This window comes from Glandiceps talaboti, chromosome 13 (assembly GCF_964340395.1).
Source record: "Glandiceps talaboti chromosome 13, keGlaTala1.1, whole genome shotgun sequence".
NCBI lineage: Eukaryota > Metazoa > Hemichordata > Enteropneusta > Spengelidae > Glandiceps > Glandiceps talaboti.
Window position 1 is genome coordinate 18,524,057 of NC_135561.1, and position 25,300 is coordinate 18,549,356.

General features: G+C 36.6%; 2 protein-coding genes across 3 annotated transcripts in view; both read left to right on the forward strand.

The window, feature by feature from the left end:
• Window positions 1-7,165, forward strand: part of LOC144445102 (protein tyrosine phosphatase type IVA 2-like) — a 33,901-nt gene extending 26,736 nt beyond the window's left edge. For both annotated transcript variants that reach the window (XM_078134657.1, XM_078134656.1), the window contains exons 4-5: window positions 1,328-1,533; window positions 2,502-7,165. In XM_078134657.1, the coding sequence (XP_077990783.1) occupies window positions 1,328-1,533; window positions 2,502-2,607 (312 nt within the window). In that variant the 3' untranslated portion in view covers window positions 2,608-7,165. The remainder of the gene's footprint in view (window positions 1-1,327; window positions 1,534-2,501) is intronic.
• Window positions 7,166-14,994: 7,829 nt separating this feature from the next.
• LOC144444795 (tRNA (guanine(10)-N(2))-methyltransferase TRMT11-like) lies at window positions 14,995-23,531 on the forward strand. The gene is made up of 10 exons (XM_078134334.1): window positions 14,995-15,060; window positions 15,857-15,922; window positions 17,092-17,340; window positions 17,884-18,021; window positions 18,297-18,453; window positions 19,208-19,459; window positions 20,332-20,401; window positions 21,256-21,387; window positions 22,415-22,535; window positions 23,299-23,531. Exons 1-10 carry the CDS (start codon window positions 14,995-14,997, stop codon window positions 23,440-23,442), a joined length of 1,395 nt encoding a protein of 464 aa, XP_077990460.1. The 3' UTR covers window positions 23,443-23,531.
• Window positions 23,532-25,300: the final 1,769 nt, after the last annotated feature.

Below are 25,300 nucleotides of genomic sequence, written 5' to 3' on the forward strand. Positions count from 1 at the left end.
ACCAGTCATCCCGACTGAGTGACACAATAGCAGTACATACACACACAGTCAGGTACTTAGACATACACAGAATAACTGAAGTTTTGCTCAAGCCACATAACTTTACTCAACTTCTACTTTTTTGTCTACATGTATCTTAGTACTTGACTGTGTATGTGCTTCTATTGTGTCACTCAGTGGGGATGACTGGTCAGTTTTGATAAGGATCTCATATCCAATTACTTCTGATGTTGCCTATTGTATATATGCTTGGCCCTGACATAACTTTTACAATCTATCAAGAGTTTCAAGTATGGACATGATACAACAGTGTTTGACAAACTGTATTTCTAAGCCTGTCAAACTGTGCTACAACTATTGGCAGGAAGTTTCCGTATTGATCACAGTGTAATGTTTCACTCCCTGATGTTTTAATTGAAACAGATTGTTACTAAGACCAAGACTGGCTAGTCACTGCACATATAATATGACATACACACACTCACTTCACTGAGACAGTAAACAAAAAACTCCAACATTTGATGTTACATTAGCAACTACAACACCATACACCATTGCAGCTTTGTTTAGTATACCAGATTAGATATCCCACAGTGTCCCTATCCTGAAGACTCTACTTAAAACTCCACTGGTGAAATGTACACTAATTAAACATCAAGGAGTGAAAGATTACACTGGGATCAATTAAGAAACTTTGCTGCTAGTAGGTAGTTTTAGCACAGCTTGAGACATGCTAAGAAATACAGTTGGTCGAACATTGTTGTAAGGACCCAAATGCTGAAAAATGTAGTTGATAACTTTTCCATTCTTTCAATGAGTTAGTATATGATTGTGTACTAAAATAGAGAGCAAACCCTCACTATGTCATTAATAAGTGAGGTATTAACATTAGATCAGATAAATCATTGAGTTATGGTTAATATTTAGTGTAAACCGCTTCTAGACTCAACTTGTTTCACTTTACTTTATTCACTTTATTGCCAAGGAAGAAAAGAAAATGATATCATAAATATCAACTAAATACATTGGCAATTTTTGAGGCAAAAAAAAATAGCTTACGCTAATCTAGTTTGGCTTCTTCTCAAATTCAGTATGCAATGACAATGTAAAGGACTAAATGAGTTGGAAATGCATTACTAGTACAGCTACAGAGGTAAAGGAAGTTGAAAGGAGAGAGTGTGTGAGAAAGTCAACTGTCTACATATCATAAATAAGGCTTTGTTTTAAAGCTTTCCTACAAAGATATTTTGCATCGTGTGCCACTGGAATGATTCTATCACTTTAATCCAGGGTTTCGTACTTATATCTCTTCTTAATCCACTTACAGGATTATCCCTTTGATGATGGAGCTCCTCCACCAAACGATGTGGTCGACCAGTGGTTTAATTTACTGAAAACCCGAAACAAGGAGGAACCTGGTTGCTGCATTGCTGTTCACTGTGTCGCCGGGTTGGGACGGGCACCAGTATTGGTTGCCCTTGCACTCGTTGAAATGGGGATGAAATTTGAAGATGCAGTAGAGATGATCCGACAGTGAGTCTTGATCTTAGTTGTAAACATAATGATGTAGTCTGGACTGAAAGAGTCCTCATTGGTTGTGTTACTGTAACTAAGGGACGATCGCACAATGTCACACAAGTTCAATAAGGAGGGGGGGGGGGGGGGGTCTGACGTCAATGCAATTGTTGAACTTCATGTTCACACTTCTAACCAAATTTTTGAAAACTTCCACGCCTTCAATGATACAAGCTTCTGTATTCACTAGTGAGATGTTGATAAGTTAATAAAAATTTACCTCTAATGCGAGATACAGTGCTGGGTTTCTGGTAGTATTTTGATGTGTTTCCGTTATTTCAGTAAACAGGTTCATATGGTTGAAACTTTATGTTTACCATCATGATTTTACATGTACATAGCATTGATCATAGAGGTGAGACCGCTACAGTTTTGGTTTCCATCATATATAAACATGTGATATCACACTTGTGAACATTGTTTAGGGGGAGGAGGTTTTGTTGAGCTTGTTGGACATTGTGCAATGGTCCCTAAGGTAGTATATAAGCTAATTGTAACCAGTGACATGGTAACTTGTTAACTCTACGATTTTTTCATGATGGTTGAATAGTTAGAGTGGCCAGGAAAGAGGGTACAAGTTATCAGTTTAAGTCTTGCCTATGTTATTTGTTTCTGAATAATTTGAGTCCTGGGCAAGATTTGAACTATGCCCGTGTCTCAGTTGTATGTAGTTTAGGACCTTGTAGGATATAGGTTGCTGTGTGAATGGTATACACTTATGGGCTTACAGATGGATTGTATATGTTCCAGGGAGTTAAGGAAGTATCGTATAATGGGTCATTGCACTATTACAGGTCCATGCCATGGGTAATGAAATGCTTTGAACACAGAGTGGGAAAGTACTATATAAACATAATATTGTGCAAAAGTTGATCATTTTAGGAGTGAGTTTAAGTTGTTGTATTTTTCTATCTTTTTTTTTTTAGAAAACGTCGAGGTGCCATTAATGCTAAACAATTGGCCTACTTGGAGAAGTATCGTCCCAAGTCTCGTCTGAAGATGAAGAACGGTAATGGCTGCACCATTCAATAGAGAAAATCAGATCTTGCCAAACAACAACGAAAAACTAAAAAATAATAATAGAATTTATGCAGGATGGAAAGAAATTTCTTTGCCTTTCCCCACTTGTAATTTTTTCCTTTCTTATTCAAACAGTTGTGTATCATCTTTGAAGTAATATTTAGTAAATATCTACAATACATCTCTTGATAGAATGATGTGTTGAGGAAGGTTCCATGTTGTGGTAGGGGTGTCCAAGTGTGTGCCCACACGGTGTGTTTCATTTCACCTTGCTATTTGTCAAAACATTGGGTGTGGTTTTTTGTGAAAGATTATAAAGGTCAAATGGTTTGAGAAAAGTCATTTGAAAATGACGTCCAAAGTACCTTGATTTTTTTTTTAATTTCCTAACTAAAACAAGTTTTTCTTCTGTATATGGAATGTTGTGCCTCCCCACTTTTTTCAACCGATAGCATAAATTATTGATTGATATCTATGAAATGAAATTTGCAGTCATGTACTAGAATATTTTTGTGATATCCAATTGTGTGTTGTAATGAAATGTTTTCCTCTTATTTAATTTCTACAAAAATGCCGTGGTGGAGCACAGTTTGTAAAGATGAATTAACTTATACATTGATCTGATTAATTTCATTTTAAGAGCATGATCTTGAACTTGTAATTGGAGAGTAACTGCACAATGGCAATCATGGTTTCAGATTTCTGAAATTCCACATTCTTAAATAATTGCTTTCAGACGTCGTCATGATAGAAAAATGTAGTTTTGTGATCAAATTATAAATCAGTCATGTACATCTTCCAAACTTAGCAGTAGATACTGTGTTTATTTTGAAATAATTGCAGTGGACTTGAAAACCCACCAGATGATAGCAGCTTATGCAAATATTTATGCTAATCCGGTAAATATTTGCATACAAACCGAGGTTGAAAAACTCTATGTCCAATCAGAGTGACTCTTTGTAGCAGACCTAGTCTGTTGACGGGAAAATGTATCACTTTTGCCTTAAACTTGGAATAATTGCTGAAACAGCAAACTCTAAATCAAAACAGAAGTGCATGAGATTTGTAATTTTATGACACGATATGTTTTATTTTGGACATACTGAAATTTCTTGCCCATATTCAAGAATTGAATTGTTTACAAGTTACTTAGTCTTCTAGAAACACCTTAAATTGACATTTATAAACAAGAATTCATTTGGAAAACGTATCCGGAATGCCTCTGATTATAACAGTGGGGGAGAAAACAATACTTGTGTGTTTTCAGGACAATTTTTTCAAAATCATGACTTTCATGCACTTGTAATATTGATTTCAAATACACAAGTTGTGTAGTCATTGGTATATTGTACTGTTTATCAATATGATGGTGTGTATTTTGCCAGGGGAGTTATGATCATGTGTAATCAAAAACTTTCCATGAGTTAATCATGTGACTTTCCATGTGTAATCATGTGACTCCACGCATGATCATGTGATGCTCCATCTGTTGTCATGTGACATCTGTCCATCCATCACAAATCAGATGTTGAATGCAGCTCTTCAAATAAGCAAAACACACCACCATTTTGTGAACCACGCAACTGTACAAAATGATCGAAAAATTCAAGTATTTCGGTTAAATTGTAACCTTTTTATGTGTTCCAACTTCTAGTAATTTCACAAGACTATGTAGCATTGTTATTATTCCTTTCTAGGGCACCATCATTTCATGTGCAGGTAATAGTAGAAAACAACGAGAGAAAAAAAAAACGACTTGGCACAGGGTATCTTTTTATATGAAGAGAAATCAATAACATATTTATTACACCAAAATATAATTTTTACAAGATCAATTAGCCCACCCTCCAAGAAACAAAAAAAAAAAAAAAAAAAAAAAGACTTGGGTGATGTCTGTGCCAAGAAAGTATGTCACAAGAAATAAACAGACTTAAAACAAAAATCAACCCATCCATGAGAAACGTATTTTCAACCTCCGGTCACAAATATATAAGTGCAAGAAAGAAAGAAAGAAAGAAAACAAAAAACACCTTATTTCAAGCTATCAATGTATTTTACAAATTGTAGAATTTTCAAAGAATTTTTCTTCAGGATTTAGAAGTGTGTGTCAGTTGGTGGGGAAGAAGGAAACAATGCAAACGATGTAAACGTCAGCTGACACTGATGTGTCGACCTAATGTTGACAGTAACAATTAGGAGATTTAATTAAAAAGGGGAGAAAATATAGTGAGACTCTCGTCAAATTTGGTGATAAATTTTGATGAGGACGCCTTAAAACCTTGATCTATAAAACAATAACTATTTTTGGCTGTCAGAGCTTTGTTAATAAACATCAACCATCACCATCTGGTGTTTATTTCCCCACTTTATCCAAAAAATAAAAAAGGAAAAAAAAAGAAGAGATGTGATTTTTTTGTCTACCCAAATTGTTCAAAATGGTGCTTTTTGTCGAGAACATCACAGTCCTGTATATTTTGTCTTACCATGCAAAGAGTGATTGTTTACCCAATACACAGACTGAAGATTTGTTGTTGCGTGCACTCCTGTAACAGTAAGGTAAACATTGAGTGGATCAATCAATTGATTAATTACATTTCTATAGTTCTGATTTCCGGAGCAATGTTCTGTTCAGTAGCACTAAATGGTTAAAGCACACCATAGGCTTTGGTCAACAAGTAAGTCCTCAGTTTTGTTTTGAAACAATCCAGGCTGGAAGCTTGGCGAATGTCAAGTGGCAAAGAGTTCCATAAATTGGAGGGTGACATATGAGAATGAACGACCTCCATAGGTGACTTGTCTGTAATTTGTTGTTGTAAGCAGATTCTTGTTTGTAGAACGTAGAGTGCGACTCGGTGTGTACGGCTGGAGGAGATCACAAATGGATTACAGGAGTTTACACAGTGACAAATCGTTCTGTCTACCCATTACAGTGTTGCTGGTTTAATTATATCTACAAGCCTTCAGGGGTCTTTACTCATAATCTAGTGCTATCCACGGCATCAATTCTCAACATCTCTCTTTATGTCTAGCTCAATGAGGTCCTGAGATGAAATTTAAAATTAAACCGAAGCCACCAACACAGCCATTAACATCATGTCTTTGTTAATCAATCAAGAATTCTACCCGATGAGAGAAGTTGGTGTTTATTGGGGGTAGTTATATAATATCCAATTTGTCTCAACAGTTATGGGTTTTCTCATTTGTATGAACAACTTTTGGTTTCAGATTTCTCATTCAGCTAGATGGTTTGAAGAGATGATTTGATGCCATGGGTAGCATCTAGACTACTTTACACACAGCTCCACATTAAGATGTACTCATGAAACTGTTGTTAAGTTATACTGGAAAAAAATGATTCTATATTTAAGTTAAAAAAAACAGAATTTTACTTTGACTTAAACAAGTTATTTGGAACTATTTATACTCTCAAACGCTTCTTTCATTTCCATCAGTAATGATGTAAATGAAAAGTAGCATTCTTTTATTTGTGTTTTTCTATTTTATTGCCATGACAACCTTGTTAAAAACAGTTGTATCTTTCAATGGTTTTCACTAAGGGGGAGTCTACAATAAGCTTTGCTACGAGTACTCAGAATTATGTATTGTCTATAATCCCATGCTGTGTATATCCCAGACTGCATTATGCATTCAAAGAAACTAGAAATAAAACTCAAAAAACTTAAACTGTTATGCAAATTATGACATGAGCATCAATTGTTGGTATCTCATGGTCATTGTTAAGGGAAGTGTTCAAAACAGGAAGTGATACTTTGACCCAGTGTGAATAAAATCTGATCAATAAGAAGGCTCCGTTCATTTTACCATATGGTAATTAACATACTTCACGTCTACCATGCTTGATGCTTGCATCATGTGTATGTAAGTGAAGTATTGGCCCACCTCCTCATCCTAGATTATTTGGAATGGGATCAACCATTTAAACGTACAGCAAATAGACACAGACATGCAGGCGCCAATGTTTTGATGTTTGCATGGTGGTATGTTAGTTGCTAATATGTAGCAAGAAACTGTATTCATTCAATCTTGCTATCTTGAAGTGTAGCATGTCCAGTTTCTTATTGGTCTCTGTATGATTTTTATCAGACAGCAGGTGAACACTAATCTGCAATAGGCTGTATTACACATACACAAGAAAATGCAAAGAACAAGAGCATCATAGACACAACATATGGTAAATACCATAAAAATGAATTGAGCCGTTGATAAGATTTTAAAGGGAATGCCTTTGACCTGGAAAAAAAATAGAAAAAAAATGAAAATAAATTGAAAATGCAAGTGATAATGGTGCACCTCAATACAGGAACTCAGGGTGTGTAGAGCAGTATAAATAATAATAGTGACTTGATACCTATAGCATAAAATAACATCTCTCCATTTCACAGTGCAGCTTGCTGTATTTTACCCTCTTGGAATTTAAAAATGCTGTCAATGTGTTGTGTATAATGTATCCTTCCAAGATGTATGTTGCAGTTTAAAATATTTTCAGAGGTGGGGAAATAAATATTAATTAATGAGAATCTCTTCTTTTGTGATTTGTGTGTGTGTGTGTCTGTGCACACACACACGCGTGTGTGTGCGTGCGTGTGTGTGTGTGTGTGTGTGTGAACAACTTCAATTCATAAACTGCCAGACTGATTTTCTTGGTATTTGGTTAGGAGTTTGCTTTGGGTGTGTAGATTAACTTAAGCTCAAAAACTAATGTGCTGATTGGTCTTAAGTTTGATGGGAATGTTAACATTCTTTGGGATGTGTAGATAAAGATTTGTTCATGACATGATGATCCCAGCAGTGACATACAAATTAGGTCTAACCTGTGAATTTTGGTCCAAATGATACATCTTGTAAATTAACAGGTGGATTGGGCTGAAAGTTGGTGGGAATGTTTCTAGAGCTGTCAATATGCAGATGTACAAGGCATTGATGCAATTGTCCCTAGCAACCATTGTGGTGCCCTTAGCCCTGAACTTGGCTCATTCGAGGTACAGAGATCGTAAGCTGGACATATACACTGGATGAACTCACACAATCATGATATAAAGTTGTTTAGGGAGCCTTCAATATTTACAAGGCGGGGCGGGGAGGGGGCGAGGAATCGGTGGGGGAAGGGGTCACATTTTGCAAACCTGTTCTTGGGGGAGGGTCATATTTTGCATTACAATGTTTGGGGGAGGGTTACATTTTACAATCCGTAGTTTTGTGACCAAATTGAAGATTCAATTATTGGCAATTTGTTTTGTGTGTTTTGAGATGTAAAAGTGAGGTGAGTACTCAACATTTATTTTTACGAGTACTTTACATGCCAAAATAAAAATACATAAATTGTAAGAAAATTGTTTAATAAAACGATGCATTTTGTTGAGTGTACCATCTCACCTTATCACTCACTCTATTCGTGAATGTTGTTAAAATATGATGGTGATGGTAGCAGTGATAATGATGATGATGATGATGATGATGATGATGATGATGATGATGATGATGATTTAGTTTTGAATATCATAGAGAACACGGAAAGTGATACATGTACTGACTCAAGTAGTACAGCAAGTCAGCTTAGAGTGACACTGATAATGGCAATACTGAGGGTGATGATGATGATGATGATGATGATGATGATGATGATGATATATGTTATCAGGGAACTTTTACAGGTGACCAGATCATATACAACATGGAAAGCATTTCTCAGACCACTTAGTGGCTTGAGTTTTCACCAACCCTACATCGTACAATCTCTCTTAACTTTGTTTCCCAGAATGCCTCGTCCCAGTTTATAGAAGGTCGTAAGCCGGATTTACCAATTTTTGTAACTCTATTTCAGATAGGTTACACGGTGCAGGGTTGATGAATACGATATTTCTGGACCCCTAAGGCATAAAGAAAAATGCAGCTGAGATAAATTCCGCCTAGTTTTATACCACTTTAATGTTATGCACCTTTCCACTTGTTAAAATGAATACTGGTAAACCGTCGTCCACATTCACCAAGTAAGTACCAAGTACTGCCTTCGTAAGGAACAATGGGCCTATTTACTACACCTTTTCAATAGCATCATATCGCCGTATTGAAATTAAAAAAAATGATGACCCCATAACAAAAAATCGACAGAAATCAAAATGCCATATAACTTAAAATGGGGTTCAAATGTAAAGCCTTGCATATCGAGAACATTGAAAGGTTGAACATCAGCTACTTAGATTGTCACAGTGTTAAAACACATTTCGACTGGAAAGTATTTTAACCGAATATCTGTTTTGGTTCACCGCGGCCTTCAATTTGACTCGTCAAAATGTAGTGCAGCCACTCCACGGTAATTTGATTCCAGAATCCTGAGGAAGGTCTGCTGTGAAAGACCGAAGCGTCGAATAAAGTGCGTATTTTTATTCACTCAATTGAGTGAGCCTCGTGACTTGGACTTAATTGTCCTCTAGATTTGAAAGTGTTTCTACATTAGATTGTAATCAGATTGCGTAAATATAGGATGCACTCTGTCGGTTTAAAATAGAATATCTGAAAATAGAAATACATGGGAGATCTAAATAATATATATGTCCACTATAGCAATTGATAGTCGTAGTGAAATATCAACATAGACAGGCGATTGTACGTAAAATATAACTTAGATTTCGGTCAATTCCGAAGAGACATTGTTAGCGAAAACATATCTAGAACTACATACCGTGTCTAGTTGAGCCTGCAAGCTGTGAGCTCTAAATATTTGATACAAAGGAAATATGATAAAGCATCTTTAATATTCATGCAAAATGGAATTCACTACTGTGTCATCAACTTACACAAAATCTCTGACAATCTTTGGCCTATACGCAGTTAAGGTCGTAATATGTACATTTTACTAATACGACTTTCACTCAAGTCTACGAACTTTAAACTCTCAGTTGCTCTATTATTTGGGGATTATTCCGTGAGTCACCCGTCAGTTTGAATTATGGTGTGGGTATATGTAACGGTGCTGTAATGGCAAGAAATACGTTAGACAACACCGACTCCATCACTGTGACCGTGATACATCGTGAATCCCAAGATTGTTCTCAATCAATCAATCAATCAATCACTTACTCAGTCTATTCAATCACTATGTCTATTGACGCATCATACCCTATCACCTACATACACTTCTTAGAGTGGGAAAATTGTCTACGGAATAAAGTGTGTGGGAGGCATTGTTGAGAATGGAGATTTATATCTTGCTGCAATTATCTCAGCCTGCCCCAGAAAGGCCAAATTATCATACTACATACTATTACGTCTAACTTAAGCCAAATAAAAAAACACAGTTATATAGACACCTTCTTTCACCCCCACCGTACCCCCACCCCACCCCGTACTTAGTTCAGTTAACCGAAACATAATCGTGCCCTCGAGGATCTATGTCGGAATCCATCGTGCAAATGGCCCTAGTGTCAATCATGGCATTTAAGAGATAGGTCCACACAATGTAAAATTGTTCACAGATCTTGATATCGTGTCTCCAGAACTCTCTCGATTGTCAGCATAGAAGAGAAAAGTGCAAAGCCCTTCAGACTAAAGTAGTCTCGCTAGGATTTCAAATACTTTTGTTACAGTATGTCGTATATCTCCGAAAGCGTTTGAGATTTTAACATTTGAAAACGGTCATTACTATATTCTCTAGAATAATACATTTTTTTAATATCACGGTACGGTTGTACTTTATTATTAATAGCTCCCAGTTTACAGATTTGATAACATGACGTCAGACGTAATACAACTTACAAGTGACGCAGTCTGTAAATCCAGTGTACAAAACCAACAGAACAAATGCCTATTTTGAAACAAATAAGAGTCGAAATGCACGATATGCATATATTAAGATTATGGTGTGCTAGCATTGTTTGAATGGTTAAAACAGTGTGTTAAAATGTTATTTTTACGTCGCATACGAATTTCCAGTGAGAACTCTAGACATGATTTGTGTTATTTGAAACTATTAAATTATAATTACATTACATTATATTTCATGAAAGAAAAGTAACCACGTACTTACTTACAAATAATCAACTGCCCCTTGTGAGCCACGATGTCAACTGTTGTCAGTCTATGTAAAGACATTACATACAATAGTTTGAGTGTGTGTGTGTGTGTGTGTGTGTGTGCGTGTGTGCGTGCGTGTACGTACGTACGTGCGTGCGTGTTTGTTGTGACACTCACGCGCACACATATATATCTATAATTTACATACAAAGTAAAGCACGTTTACGATCAATTGCATGTAGCTGTTGGGTTAAAATCCCAAACTACTAGTCACTCTGACCAACGAATGTATATTATGCATATCTCTTTCAAATCACTCAAACTCTAAGGGGTAGACCATTCGATATCCTGGGGGGGGGGGGGGGGGGCTTGGAAGATTGGTGGGGAGTCATTATTTTTTTCCCACCTGCTTGCCTGAGAATTATTTTTTTCTCCTTCGCCTATGCTGGCAACTTTTTTTTATTTGCTTCATTGAGATATCTGGATTTTGTTTACGTCAATGTTGAACACCTACTTTTGTTGCCACAATTTTCTGTTTGGTTTTCGCACAGGGTAATACAGAGAGTAAAAAGATGCTGTTCTATCACACACATATTTTATTTAGAAAACTACATATTTAAATAAACATCATTGACAGTTTTTATGCCATGGCCATGGTATGATGACACACTGAAAATGCAAATCGGAAATTGGTGAGCTCAAACACTCAGATAGACCGGTCAGTTTCTCCAGCTTGGGGGAAGGGGGGAATGTCAGTGTTTTTTTTCCATTGGTCCGACAAAGAGTCACTGCCCCCATGAATAAAGTTTCATAGCATCTGCTGACAGTAAAGCTGTAGAGGGAAGAGCTTTGAGACTGGGATACGTCAACCTCTTGTGTGGGTGTGTGTGAATGGGGGGGGGGGTTCTAGAAGCCCTGGGGGATTTTTACTCGTAAAGCCAATTTTCAGGCTATTAACAGACACTTCAGACAATAATTTGCCGCAAGCTTTACAAGACAGCTCTAACAATTGTAAAAAGCAACTACACATGGTTGAAACATTTTTGAAATAAAGTTTCATAGCATTTTGACAGTAAGAGGTGGAGGGAAGAACTTTGATTTGAGGCTTGGACATGTCTACCTCTTGTGGGGGGGGGGGAGTCCTAGGGGTCTCCCCTAGAAGCTTTTCAAGTTTTTTTTTTACCAATTTTGGTGAATCTTATTGTGTGTTTAACGAATGAGTGGCCTCTGGGGTGATGGAGTCCAAGCCCCCCCCCCCGCAGATCTGCAGTTTTTTGTTTCTATTTAGGCAATTTTTAGGTTATTCATAGCCTCTGAGATATGTATTGCCAAGCTTCGAAAAGCTAAAGTAATTATAACTTTTTAAAAAGTTTTCCATGTTATAAAAGTGGACCTGTAACATTATAGGGGCATTGATATTGCATGTATAGTAAAGTTACTGATGTGTTAGAGCACTTTCGGAGGTCATACCTAGTGTACAATAGAAACTTGAATTTGAGTTGATACATGTAGTGTCCGAAATAGGAAGTATATCCATCCCTTCTGACAAATTCATACTGAAGAGACTAGGACAATTTAGATTAAGTTCTTTTATAAAGTATCCAATAGTATGAAGATTACGATAACAAAACCTTCAAGTGAAGTGAAGCACTGATTGTGAAACAGCCAAACACTTACATGGCATGTTCTGTAACTAGTGTGGTAGCTAGGTAATACATGTATTATATGTATACTTTTATGTATAGTTATGTTTGAACCCTTACATGAAGTAATATTTAAACAATTTATGAAAGAAACAGAGACAAGAACAAATATATATATGTACCACAGGCTAACGAAACTGACTGATCCCTGACATGTGTTTGAAAATGTTTGTCATGATTTGACAAGTGTTCTGGTTGGAGAGGTACGAGCAGGTTGAACAGTATACTCGAACCTGACAGGTGATTAAACATAACAAATTACTAACAAATATGATAATAGGGAACTTGCAAACCCGCCATGTTGAATGTTGCATCATGGGAACTGTGATAATAAATACTAATAAATTGGTATTGTAAACAACACTGTTACATTGTTTGCAGCCACGAATGGTCAATTCATAGTTTACCCTGACTATTGTAGGAGGTTTTTTATCGGTAGCTCCAGATTAGGTATTATGATAACCACAGATAATCCCATAGTCCTTTGCGTCTGAGCATGCTCAGTCTGGATTGCAAGTTCCCTATTTGCCCGATATTTCACATTTAGGATCAAAGCAATTTATATTACTGTCACGGTGGAAGTTACCCTTTCCTCTAGCCTATGATATTAGGCCATCCGTACTTAATTCTATGTTTCTGATCACAACACATCTTGCATGTAATGAGTCGGTTGGTCGGTTAAATTTGGAAAAAAAAAGTAAAAAAAAATAAGCGTATATTATTACTTGTTGGTGATATTTCATAATGGTACTTTAACTGTCTGAATGACGTACAAATGACAATTACAATATACGTAGGAAGGAAACTATGAACCACTTGTTTTATTCCCGTCGTCTGACACTGGCAATCAGTGACATTGTGATATTTTTCTACTCCTGCCGTAGAGGGCGTGGATTAAAAATATTGGGCCAGACTGCACTAAAGAAATATATAATAGAGTCTGTCTTCAATATACAGGCCTTTAGGTCTGGGTCTGTCACCTTACACGAAATCCTTTACAATCGTTATGGCTTTACAGTTATTCATTTCGGGGGGGGGGGGGGGTATTCCAATAGAAAGGGTATGTGCCGCCCAAAACGGAAAAATCCTTAAAAACAGGTCAACTTTTCACGTGAAAATTAATGGGGTTGATAACATTGGAACCGTCTTCATGCTTTAGAAATACCTTCATAGCTAATAGGTCTGTTTTTGGATTATAAATAGGTAAGCATTAATTATTTTAAATAAATGTTACCTTATGTACGAAAGTCGCGGGTTTTTTTTTTTTTTAAATTAAAAAAAAATTTTCGCGTTAATGTTCGGAGTTTTTGCAGACTTTTCTGCCAAAATAGTGGCATAAGTCTACTTTTTGATAAAATTAAAACGAATAATTATGTTCATAGAAGAGGGAAATAACGCTCATATTCCCACATGATGTTCCCATAATCTGTAAGGTACGTCGACGTCGTACATGACATGTAGGGGAGCGCGCCCTCACACATCAGTCAACCCCTCTCACCCACAACTTGAATATCACAAGACAATGTCATTACGGAGTCGGAATATTGGTGATTGTAAATGAAATAAACTTTTATCAGAGTGAAAACAATCAAACTGACAACGTAAGAAAAGATTGAAAAAGATGTTTCCATCAATATTTTATAGCTTCTATCAATATTTTATAAGGCTTACATACTTTTATGACGACAGGTTTTTGAGCTAATCCATCACTAAACAATGTTGGTGGTCTGAGCCTAGCAGGTCATGGTCATGGTCATGGTCTCATGGTCATGAGAAATCTTCAAAGAATATACAGTACTAAGGAATCCTTCAGTAAAGTAATTACAGGGGGGATCAGGCCCGGGCTGTTGCGTAAAATATGACCCTCCCCGAGTCCGTCGTGTTAAAAAGTGACCATCCTTTAACTTTCTTTCTTCCATCCCCTGATAAAAATAGTTCAAAACATGGGTTAAAATGCTGTCAGAAATGGAAAAAGAAATGAGTTCGGAATCAATGTAAGTGCTTAATCCCACCGCTGCCACCATATGTTGAAAGTTTTAAAGGCATTTGCTATTTCCCACAACTACCACCATGTGAATGTGTGTGACGTCACTTAATTAATTAATAAATAGTACTGTGTACTAATGTGTTTGTTTCAAATTCATAGTTTGAGCTGAAGGCCACAAACTATCAAAGATTAGATTGACACACTCCCCATGAGACCCACGTCACTGCGCTTCTTAGAGTTTACATGGTTGTCAGCAGTGATTTGATTGATATGGGTTGATATTATGGGGCTTAACCTAACCGAAAATTTAACCCTAATCCTAATATAACCCAAACCCGTACCCAAACCCAAATGGCAGTATTAAAGGTTAATGGGGTTTGGAACAGGTGGCACCGCGGCAATGAGATGGTAACCTGGTCCCCCCCCCCCCCCCCCCCCCCCGAAAAAAATGCAAAGTTAGACAATACAATGAGTCAAAGTAAACTGTGATCCTCCCCAATTCCATTCCTGAGAGCCGATTTGTAAAATGTGACCCCCCCCCCCCCTCCTCCCTGTAATTACTGAAGGCTACCCAACGCCCGACCCAACGAAGGTCATGTCGGGACAAAACGTGACACTGGAGAAAACAAAACGCTTACAATTATTACATTCAAGATGGCTGCGCCCAAGACTTGCAACATGTCTGGAAAATGGAAACAATATCTACTACTGTTCGCACAGGAACACATCGAATTTAGAATGCCGGTGAGTATTATTAAAGTGTACAATCAACTTCATGTTATGTCCCCCCCAAAAATGATATCGATTTTTGAAACAAATGATCGTAGATTTCCAGTAATATTAATAATGTTTGGGGAGCATTTGTTGTGATTGTGTCATTGTTTCATGGTTTGTGGATCTTGCCTCCGAGGGCCGATGTTTGAACACTCTCATTCACCAAGATAGTTGGGTTAAGTTTCATTCTATTCGGCACCCTGTTGATCTGACCATGGAGCTACGTATTGGTCCTGCTACCTCCACGATCTGTCAGTTCCATTGCGCTATTTAGTATATACATCATGGCATGTATTATTGTAATTTGTACATGATTGCATAACTGCAGTAACAGCACTTTCAATCATCCAATATACTTTTTGTTGCAAAGCCCGTAAGAAAATAAAATTGAAAACGAAAAATGTTTAGTAACAAAATAAAATTAAAAAAAGAAAGAATAAAATATTGCAAATAAAAACAAAAGCTACAATTATTACATTACAGCTAATGATTGCGTTGCACATGGTACAGTAGTCCTGCTTGCATACGGAGTAATCTGGGACTCGATTCTGACAATCGTCCCTCTCCTTAGGGTTGTGTCAGTAATATAGACCCGTGCACCATCTGCAAGCAGGACTAATGTTGCAGTGACCATACATTTATCGGATATCGGATCGGATCCGATCAAACTGCTCTCCTTTGGCTGTGTTGCACGATACTGCATGATTACAAATAATGATGGCAATGTCACAAGTTTAATATAAAATAGCCATGGTCTTTATTTCAGGAACTGCAGTCCATCTTTAGTTTATTTGATATCAAAGCAGAAATAGAAGACATAGAAGACAAAAAAGTAAGTACATTAAAACTTTGTCAATGTTTCAGAAAGTTTGGAATAGACTCATGAGAAATGTGTACTTGCTGAATTACAGTAGTATTTAATTTCAGGTTTATTATTTTTTGTTAACCCTTTGATCCCTGATAAATTAAAAAAAAAATCAAACTATGTACTGTTCAGATATTGTGAGATGTGATGACCAAGAAGAAAGCAATTTACTCATCAAAGGTGAAGCTGATTTTCTCCAAGCTGCTTTAGTTGGTTTCCAGGAAGTCACAAAAAGTTACTTTCACCACGCCTGCATCAAGTGACTTCTCTAAGTCTAAGAGAAAAAAAAACAAACTAAAATAAGCAGTGGACTGCTGAACATGTACTGTGTGGTAGGGAATTGTGGGTATACAAACAATCATGGTATACTGGATCAGTTCTTCTACCATGGAAGTTTTCTTGTATTCGTGACGTGAATTCAACAATTTTGTAACAAAACCATGTGATTCAACTTTTCATCACCCAAATTTATGATTTTTCTACTCAATTTACCAGGAATTTAAGAAGAAAATAGTTAAAGCTGCACTAGTTGCCACTGGAACATTGTAAAACTGTTCTGTTAGATCTAATGACTTACTTGTTATATTGTACAGCCTCAATACTATCAACTCTATTGAATCACTTCTGGAGGAATGTTGTCTGTATCTGTACATTGTAGCTGTACACATTATATGGTACAACAAATCGAATCAAATTGATTTTTGGGTAGGTACCCTAAAATCAGTGCCCTAATACGAACCTGTAACAGTGTTATGTTACAGTACTACCTGTGGATAAAACTGACTTCTAATTAACATAATTATTTGTATTTTAACACTTTTTAGTGATTGTATTGTTGGTTGTCTGATCAGAGAAATAACCCTTCATTTACAGCTAGTGCAGGTGTAACACCGTATATTGTGTACCTTGTCTTCAGAATTGGTTTCAGGGTTGTAACTCTTTTCAATAATTGATATCATACAGTACAGTACAGTACAGTACAGTACAGTACAGTACAGTAATACTATACAATATATCTTTATTGGCCCAAAATGAGCAATTCTTTGCGTGACAGAAGAGAATAAAATCATACATGAAAAAAATATTTCAAACAAGATCACAATACACAGGCCTGTTCTGTTTGGTTTGTATTGCAGTGTCCATTCATTGTTTTGACACTTCCTGATGAAGACAGTGGACAGAAGATCATGACGCGAACAGTACTGGGCAAATATTTACTAGAAATCTGGGCGTCAGCTAAGACATATCCTGAATTATATGAAAAACTGCGACAGTGTCCATCAGAGATGATGGCACCATATTGCAGACCGGACACCACACTCAAAGTCAGAGCTAATGCATTTGGTAAAACAATGAAACAACCAAGACAGTGGAGACTGATAGATGTAAGTGATCCTTTTTTGAATGTTGTTGTACTGAAGATCAGAAGTACTCGGACCACTCACAAAGTTTGAGTTGGTGCATGAAACAAGAAAACAACTCAAACAATTAAAATAAAATTTTCATTTGAAGATAAAATGACTTTGGCAAGTCTTGCGTAGACAATTTGGTTGGCAAAGACTGAAGTATGTAGCCAAAAATGTCAGGTAATAATTGTAAAGTTTGTGTTTAGGGGTGTTTTTTTTTTTCATTTTGAAAACCCAAAACTAGGGCTCCCCTGACACTATTTTGACACAATTGTTGATGTCAACCAATATTATTGAGGTAAGGAACAATTGGTAGTGAGTAATTGTTCGATAGCAACCAAGAACTCTAAAACATTTTACCATAAATTCTAAAGATTTCATAGTTTTGGGGACTAATTTCAATACATCCATTTTCATAGCTGGAAATTTATCGCTGACAGCTGATTGTTTTAACTGACTTCCGGCTATTTTCTACATCACTGTTTAAAATTAAAGACTGTGTATGTTTCTCTTTATCTCCAGGAAATTACAGATGTCATCCCATTCCAGGGAAAAGTAGAATTAACAAATCCAGAGCATACATTCTATATCCTGGAATACTATGGAACAGATCCCAATAGGGCTCCAGATGAACCGTATAGTATACATTTTGGAAGATGGGTAAGTTGGAACTTGATGTGTTGATGAGTAAGTTGGAACTTCATGTGTTGATGGTATCAGGCTTGGGTGCATCCATAAATTGTTGTTGATATTAGGATCACAGAAAAACTTCACATGCTGTAAACCTGTCAGTGACATAAAGTGACTGTATAACTTACTTCATGGTACAAATCAACATGAATATAATGCTACTGGTGTACATGAGTTTAATGGGAGTATTTATGTATGGTGAAAATGAACTGAGTAACTCTTGTTTGTTTATCTGTATCTTACAGATCACAGATGGTAATCGGACTCTCATTGATAAATACTCCGTCAAGAAGCGACATTTTATTGGCAATACAAGCATGGCAGCAGATTTGTCCCTCATAATGGCAAACCAGGCCAAGGTAGCCACAAACTCTGTTGTGTTAGATCCATTTGTTGGAACAGGTTGGTCTACTCAATACAGTTATTGGAAAGACAAAAGATTTTGTAGTTTGGCCACTTGGGGGTGCTATTTGGTAACCAATTTTTAGCAGACAGAGAGGACAACGTTGATTAGTTTTATACTGTCACCTCATATGAAAATTGCCATTTCCCATTGTTTATTAGTTAAAGATGGTATCATTCTTAGCGCGTTCAAACAGTTCTCCATTTTGCTATTTTTCATGGAAACATGAACTTCTTTCTTGCACTAACTACAGTCATGAAAACCTGCCATATTACTATCTAACTTCGAGTCACGATGGTCGAATGGTTTGAGTGGCTCACTTGGAATCTGCATTATCCTGGTTTGAGCCTCATTGCTGCCATTTGCGTCTGAGTGGCTAATGTCCTCGGGCAAGATTTCAACCAGGATTGTGCCTCAGTCAACCCAGCTGTATAATTGGGGACCTGGTAGGACAGAGGTTGCAATATGAATGCTTTAATCCTAGGAGTGCAAAAGTAGCAAGTGACACAGTCCTTACTAATCAGTGCTTTATTCCCATACATTTACTAAACCTGCAATGGACTGTTTGCTGTCCTGATAGTTGAAGAAGTATAAAGATCCATTGTTCCACTATAGGTCTGTGCCAAGGGTAATAATTGAACATCGCTATGACCACATCATCAATTGTAGAAGGCAATTTATAAATGTGTATTATTATATTATTAGTATTAATATTGTAATATCAGTTCTTTGTGCTTGTTTTGCCCAATGTAGGTAGTCTGCTAGTAGCCTGTGCTAACTATGGTGGCTATGTGATGGGAACTGACATTGACTATAACGTAATCCACGGTAGGGGTAAAACAAGTCGCAGTAATGCAAGGTCAAAGTTCAGGGAACGTGATGAAAGTATACGAACAAATTTGAAATTATATGGACTTGAAAAATATTACATTGACGTCATGGTAGCCGACTCATCTAGGAATTTATGGAGACAGCAGTCTGTGTTTGATGCAATTGTAACAGATCGTAAGTACAGATAATGTGATGCAATCTATAAGGTTTAATTCTGATTGGTTAGTAAAACAAAGGAAACAAGCACATCTGTTTACTGTATTGTTAATGAGTGATAAAGTATATGTATGTTGGCCAATCCAATCAGTAGCAACCTTGTAATAGCTTCACATTCTCCCCACCCGACCCATGGTGAAGAAAGACTTGGTAGTTTAGCAAGCTGTGTTAGCGCCCTCATGTGGTAGACATTATTGGTGTTGAATCACCACTGATAATTATACTAAACCATTGCTCATTCATTTAGCAATGGCAGTCTCAGACTGAGAGTTACAAAATCATCCAGTTGGTTGTTTGTCACAATATTTATTCTAGCATACAAGATTTGAGTTTTATTCAAAAAACGTAATCACAATATCAGTAATCACAATATCATATTATGTGTGTCTGTTAGCCATATTACCGATGTCCGCAAAACCCATATCTGGGCCACAAAGGTTTTATCTTATCTCCTGTGTAGTAATTGTCACTTGCCATATTTGGGCAGTGTGTCAATTGCCATATTTGGGCAGTGTGTCACTTGCCATATTTGGGCAGTGTTTCACTTGCCATATTTGGGCAGTGTGTCAATTGCCATATTTGGGCAGTTTGTCACTTGCCATATTTGGGCAGTGTGTCAATTGCCATATTTGGACAAAGTGTGACAGCTAGGGCATGATACAGATACAAAATATTGCTTGGATTTGATGCATGCACTCTCCATTGTCAGAAATACTGGTGATATGATGATGATGACTGCTTTGTTACCTTGTAAATAGTAAGAAGACATTATTTATGATATGTATTATGCTTTACCTGTATTCTTAATTTTAACTCTCTCCGTTCACTAGCTCCGTACGGAATCAGGGAATCTACGAGAAAAATAGGCACTACTAAAGACTCCAGTGTGGAAGATGACATGTAAGTCATTAAACCAAGAATAAACAAATTACTATCAAAACAAAATGTACTATTATCGGTATATTCAGAGGATTGTGAGAGTATTCATAGTAAAAGTAACAGGATAACACTTGAAGACTTCTACAATATAAAACAGACTAGATTTATTCATGCATAGTTATGAACAACATGACAAATGGCAAGCTCCTATGCAGCGCTACCGTAAACACTCCAAGTAACACTGCATTCAGTGGGGGGCCATATTGGATTTTGTCGTAAAAACATAGCATTTAAATACTAACAATAAACATCATATTTAAGGGCAGATTTGTTCATAAACAATACAAATATGAATTACTTTTTTCTGTTTGGCAAAATATCTATATCAGTAGAACGATTTTTTGGAAGATACGTGAAGGAACACTGGTCATTGGTTGACATACCAACTACTGACTTTGTATATAATACAGTGCACCAGCGTTTGATGGAATTGTACATAATCATAATTTAACAGAACATATTTCAGAATTAAGCCAGTCTATTTTATCAATAAACTAATTATTATTAACATGATGGATGTTTTATGTTAAATACGCATTTAAAAAAAGTAGCGAGTGTGTGACGTAAACTCTGTGATAGGGCAAGAGTGGCTACCATTGAAGGCAGCGGTGTATGTCAAAAGTGAATTGCTGAGTCAGCGGATATCAACGAGTGCACCACTTACCATATTTGGGGACAGTGTGCCAGAGTTTGATACAGAAAATGATTACATGAGTTTGATATGCACACTCTCCATTGAATTACATAGGATGATATACCGGTACTAGGTATATGATAATCTCCATTTGAACCTTGACCTATATTTTCATCCCTAGGGTCACAGGCCATATTCCATCCAGGGTTGGATATCACTTGGCTGATATATTTACAGATTTACTAAACTTTGCAGCATGTTATCTTAGACTTGGTGGTCGACTTGTCTACTGGCTTCCTGTATCAAGAGCTGAGTAAGTTAACTTTTAGTTTGGATATTTTCACATCCATGGTCAAGAAGTCCTAGCTTTATAGGTAGCTATACTGTATGTATGTCTTCTACTTGTCTCATTGCAAGATATCATGTGATACTTTGTGAAAATTAAACGAAATAAGGAAAGGAAAACAAGTTAGGTTGTGTTTAAACTCATCCATGTTTCAAAATTACCACCCATTAACAACACATTTCTGAAATGATAGGAGCTACTATATGTGACATTGTTTGGAACATATTTAGTGTACAGGTGAGAAGTGAGAATGAGGTTTGAAAGAGGTGGGATTGTCATGGAATTGGAAAAGATGAAATGAGAGTAGTTGCCAACGATGAAAAATACTATTATGGTTTTATTACAGGTATTCCCTAAATCAGATTCCTGCCCATCCATGTCTGTGTCTAGTTGCTAACAGTGAACAAATACTATGGTTTTATTACAGGTATTCCCTAAATCAGATTCCTACCCATCCATGTCTCTGCCTAGTTGCTAACAGTGAACAAATACTCTGTTTTTATTACAGGTATTCCCTAAATCAGATTCCTGCCCATCCATGCCTGTGTCTACTTGCTAACAGTGAACAAATACTATGTTTTTATTACAGGTATTCCCTAAATCAGATTCCTGCCCATCCATGTCTGTGTCTAGTTGCCAACAGTGAACAAATACTATGTTTTTATTACAGGTATTCCCTAAATCAGATTCCTGCCCATCCATGTCTGTGTCTAGTTGCTAACAGTGAACAAGTACTATGTTTTTATTACAGGTATTCCCTAAATCAGATTCATATCCATCCATGTCTGTGTCTAGTTGCTAACAGTGAACAAATACTATGTTTTTATTACAGGTATTCCCTAAATCAGATTCCTACCCATCCATGTCTGTGTCTAGTCGCTAACAGTGAACAAATACTATGTTTTTAGTACAGGTATTCCCTAAATCAGATTCCTGCCCATCTATGTCTGTGTCTAGTCGCTAACAGTGAACAAATACTTTGGTTTTATTACAGGTATTCCCTAAATCAGATTCCTGCCCATCCATGTCTCTGTCTAGTTGCCAACAGTGAACAAATACTGAATGGACAAATTAGTAGAAGACTTATAACAATGGAAAAGGTCAAAGAAATTCAGGTTGGTTGAATATTATAGTACCCCATGACATGTGAGAACTAGTGTGACATACTTGGGGTATTTACACAAGTGCATGTAGTGTTGTCTATGCCCATACTTTCACGGGTGAAAATGTATCTTTGTTGGTTAACCATACTAGTGAATTAAACTTGAATGCCATGAACACAAACTTGAAAATTGTTACTTGAAAGTTTGGACTGACTTCAGTCTTTGTGAACAGATTGATCATAATTCAGAACTTATGATGAATAACAGTTTTAGTTTATATCTGCTGTTACAGCTTGTTAAAAATATGTCTCCCTTTGTTGTATACAACCTGCAAAAAATATCAATGCCTTTGCTTGAATGAAATGAGCTAAGGAAGGACACAATTAGGTTAAAACAATAATACAACTAATGCAAAAACAACAGGGGGTGCATCTGATTTAGGTTCAGGTGACACCTTTATCTGTTTGTTATATCTACGGAAGTTACAATGCAACACTAATGGTCATACTTGATTGTTATCACATGTAGCATTCTATTAGTAAACAGAGTTATGGGATTTGACTCCTGTAAAGTTTATGCCATGATAAGTTACCAGCACTAATTACATTGTATGTCTTTGCATGAAACGTTATCGCCACCGTTGCCGTCGGCGTTGTCTCATTTCTGCTTAACATAAGCAACTAAATGTACTGGTGTTTTTTCTTGGGTTGTAGTTTTTTCCATTGATCAGTGTTCACAGTGTTCACCTCTAACAGTATAGTGTCTTCTTTGACAGGGGCTAGATGACTGTGATGCTACCAGTGCTGTGATCAAGAACGATATCTATGATGGACATAATGCAATTAGGAAAAAATACTTTATACCAAGAAGTGAAAGACAAAAACAAGACAAGGACGACATAAGGACAGAAACAGAATGAAACATAATTCTATAAATATAGAGTGTCGAAAACCCATCCCTGATAAGATGGACTATTCCTATTGTCTCAAACAATAAGGTTATACCAAAAGGCGGGGTGGACTGGTATGAAAGTGACCTAAAACGGTTGTCAGGACATCAGAAATATGCCAGTGACTATTTGTAGGTCAAACAAGACATAGATATTCATATTTGCATTCAACGTCACATTGATACCTGGAGAGGCTGTGGTTGGTCAAGTTTTGACATCGGACATGCTTTGTGTTCAATTTGTGCGGCAACCCATGAGAAAGGTGTAGACTTCATCTGCTGACGTACCATTGGGTATGAGTTGTAGACCCAAACATATCTCTTTCTAAACTACTACAAGTATCTGACCAGAACACCAGCAAGTTCCTGTCCTTCCATGCTCCTCATATTCAAACTATGGGAAAGTTGTGACATAACATTTTAACAACACAGTGGTTTGGTGGGCTAACAATAGTTTTGATGAAGTTAGGGGATTTAATTAAAGCCCCCTTAGACACGTGAAACATGTACAGAAAATGTAGGTGAAACAGTCGACTACCAAAAAAAGTACTTTACTCCAATAACTTAAGTGAAAGACAGTCCTAGCAAAATTTATGCATTATAGACATGTACATGAAATATGTCAATCATTTGTGTAATTGCCACCTGTCAAGTTTGCAATTCTGTTTGTACTGAAGTTATGAACTGTTAACTTCATGATGTACTCATTGGCATTGGTTATTATTGTCTATTATATTATAATGAAACCCCAAAATGATCAAAGACTGGTTTATATTGGGGGGGGGGGGGGGATGAGCTCGGTACTGTGAATGTATATATTTTTGCACTACTTTTGTTTTAGCTTGATGACTGGAATACTTTTTACACCAGAATCAATTCAACTGCTTTTAAAAGTAAATTACATCTACAAGTACTATAGTACTGATTTACAATAAAGGGTAAAAGATAAATTGATCTCATAGAATTATTTCAATACCATGGTGACTAACACAGATGGCTTTAGTTAGTAGCCATTGAGCAGATCTTCATTTAATCCAATTTCATTGTCAAAATCCCTTTTCCCATTATCTCTATATCTCTTTGTCTGCCTACCTGCCTGTGTGTGTGTGTGTGTGTAACTGTATGTATGTATGCTTGCATGCGTATGTATGTATGTATGTATGTATGTATGTATGTATGTATGTATGTATGTATGTGTGTATGTATGTGTGTCACATTTGATCTGCTGCAGTTAGAACATAACTGAGATAAACTAACTTCTCTCAAGTAGTTTATGTGCCAAAATAAATCATTTCAGTTCTATAAATAAATCAAGAATGATGATGGAATCCAGTAAATTAAGTTTTATTAATCCTGCATTGTGCAACCTCTTTAAAATATAGTTATGGAAATTAGCATATCTGGCTACCTGCAGTACATTGGAACAAGGCATTATGGGAAGTACACCAAGTTAGGAGCTTCACACCTCTTGAAACAATGCCCACATAATGCTAAGGTCAGCTGTGAGAACTAAAAGAAAATAAAAGCCCCACCTTTGTATGGCTCAAGTTACATAGTTGCACATTTGGTTAAAAAATGAAAAACAATATTGCCAATAGCAATGTGCACAACTGAAATCCAATGTCTGACATGCACATGCAGTGAGAGAAACACACCTCAAACATCCCATAAACTTTACCAAGTGATTATATAACATTATATAACCTACCTCTAAGACTTCCATTGTAAATTTTTATAGAAAATCACTTGAAAATCACTGATTGGATCACTTTCATTTGAACAAATTTTCATCTACACACCATAAGGAATGTCCCTACCAAATTTGAAAT

Excerpts from the sequence above, each read along its gene's own strand:
- LOC144444795 (XM_078134334.1), top strand. The coding sequence starts at position 14,995 with ATGTCTGGAAAATGGAAACAATATCTACTACTGTTCGCACAGGAACAC. Across the intron at positions 15,061-15,856 it reads ACATCGAATTTAGAATGCCG|GAACTGCAGTCCATCTTTAG; the intron begins GTGAGTATTATT and ends TCTTTATTTCAG. Across the intron at positions 18,454-19,207 it reads AGATCCATTTGTTGGAACAG|GTAGTCTGCTAGTAGCCTGT; the intron begins GTTGGTCTACTC and ends TGCCCAATGTAG.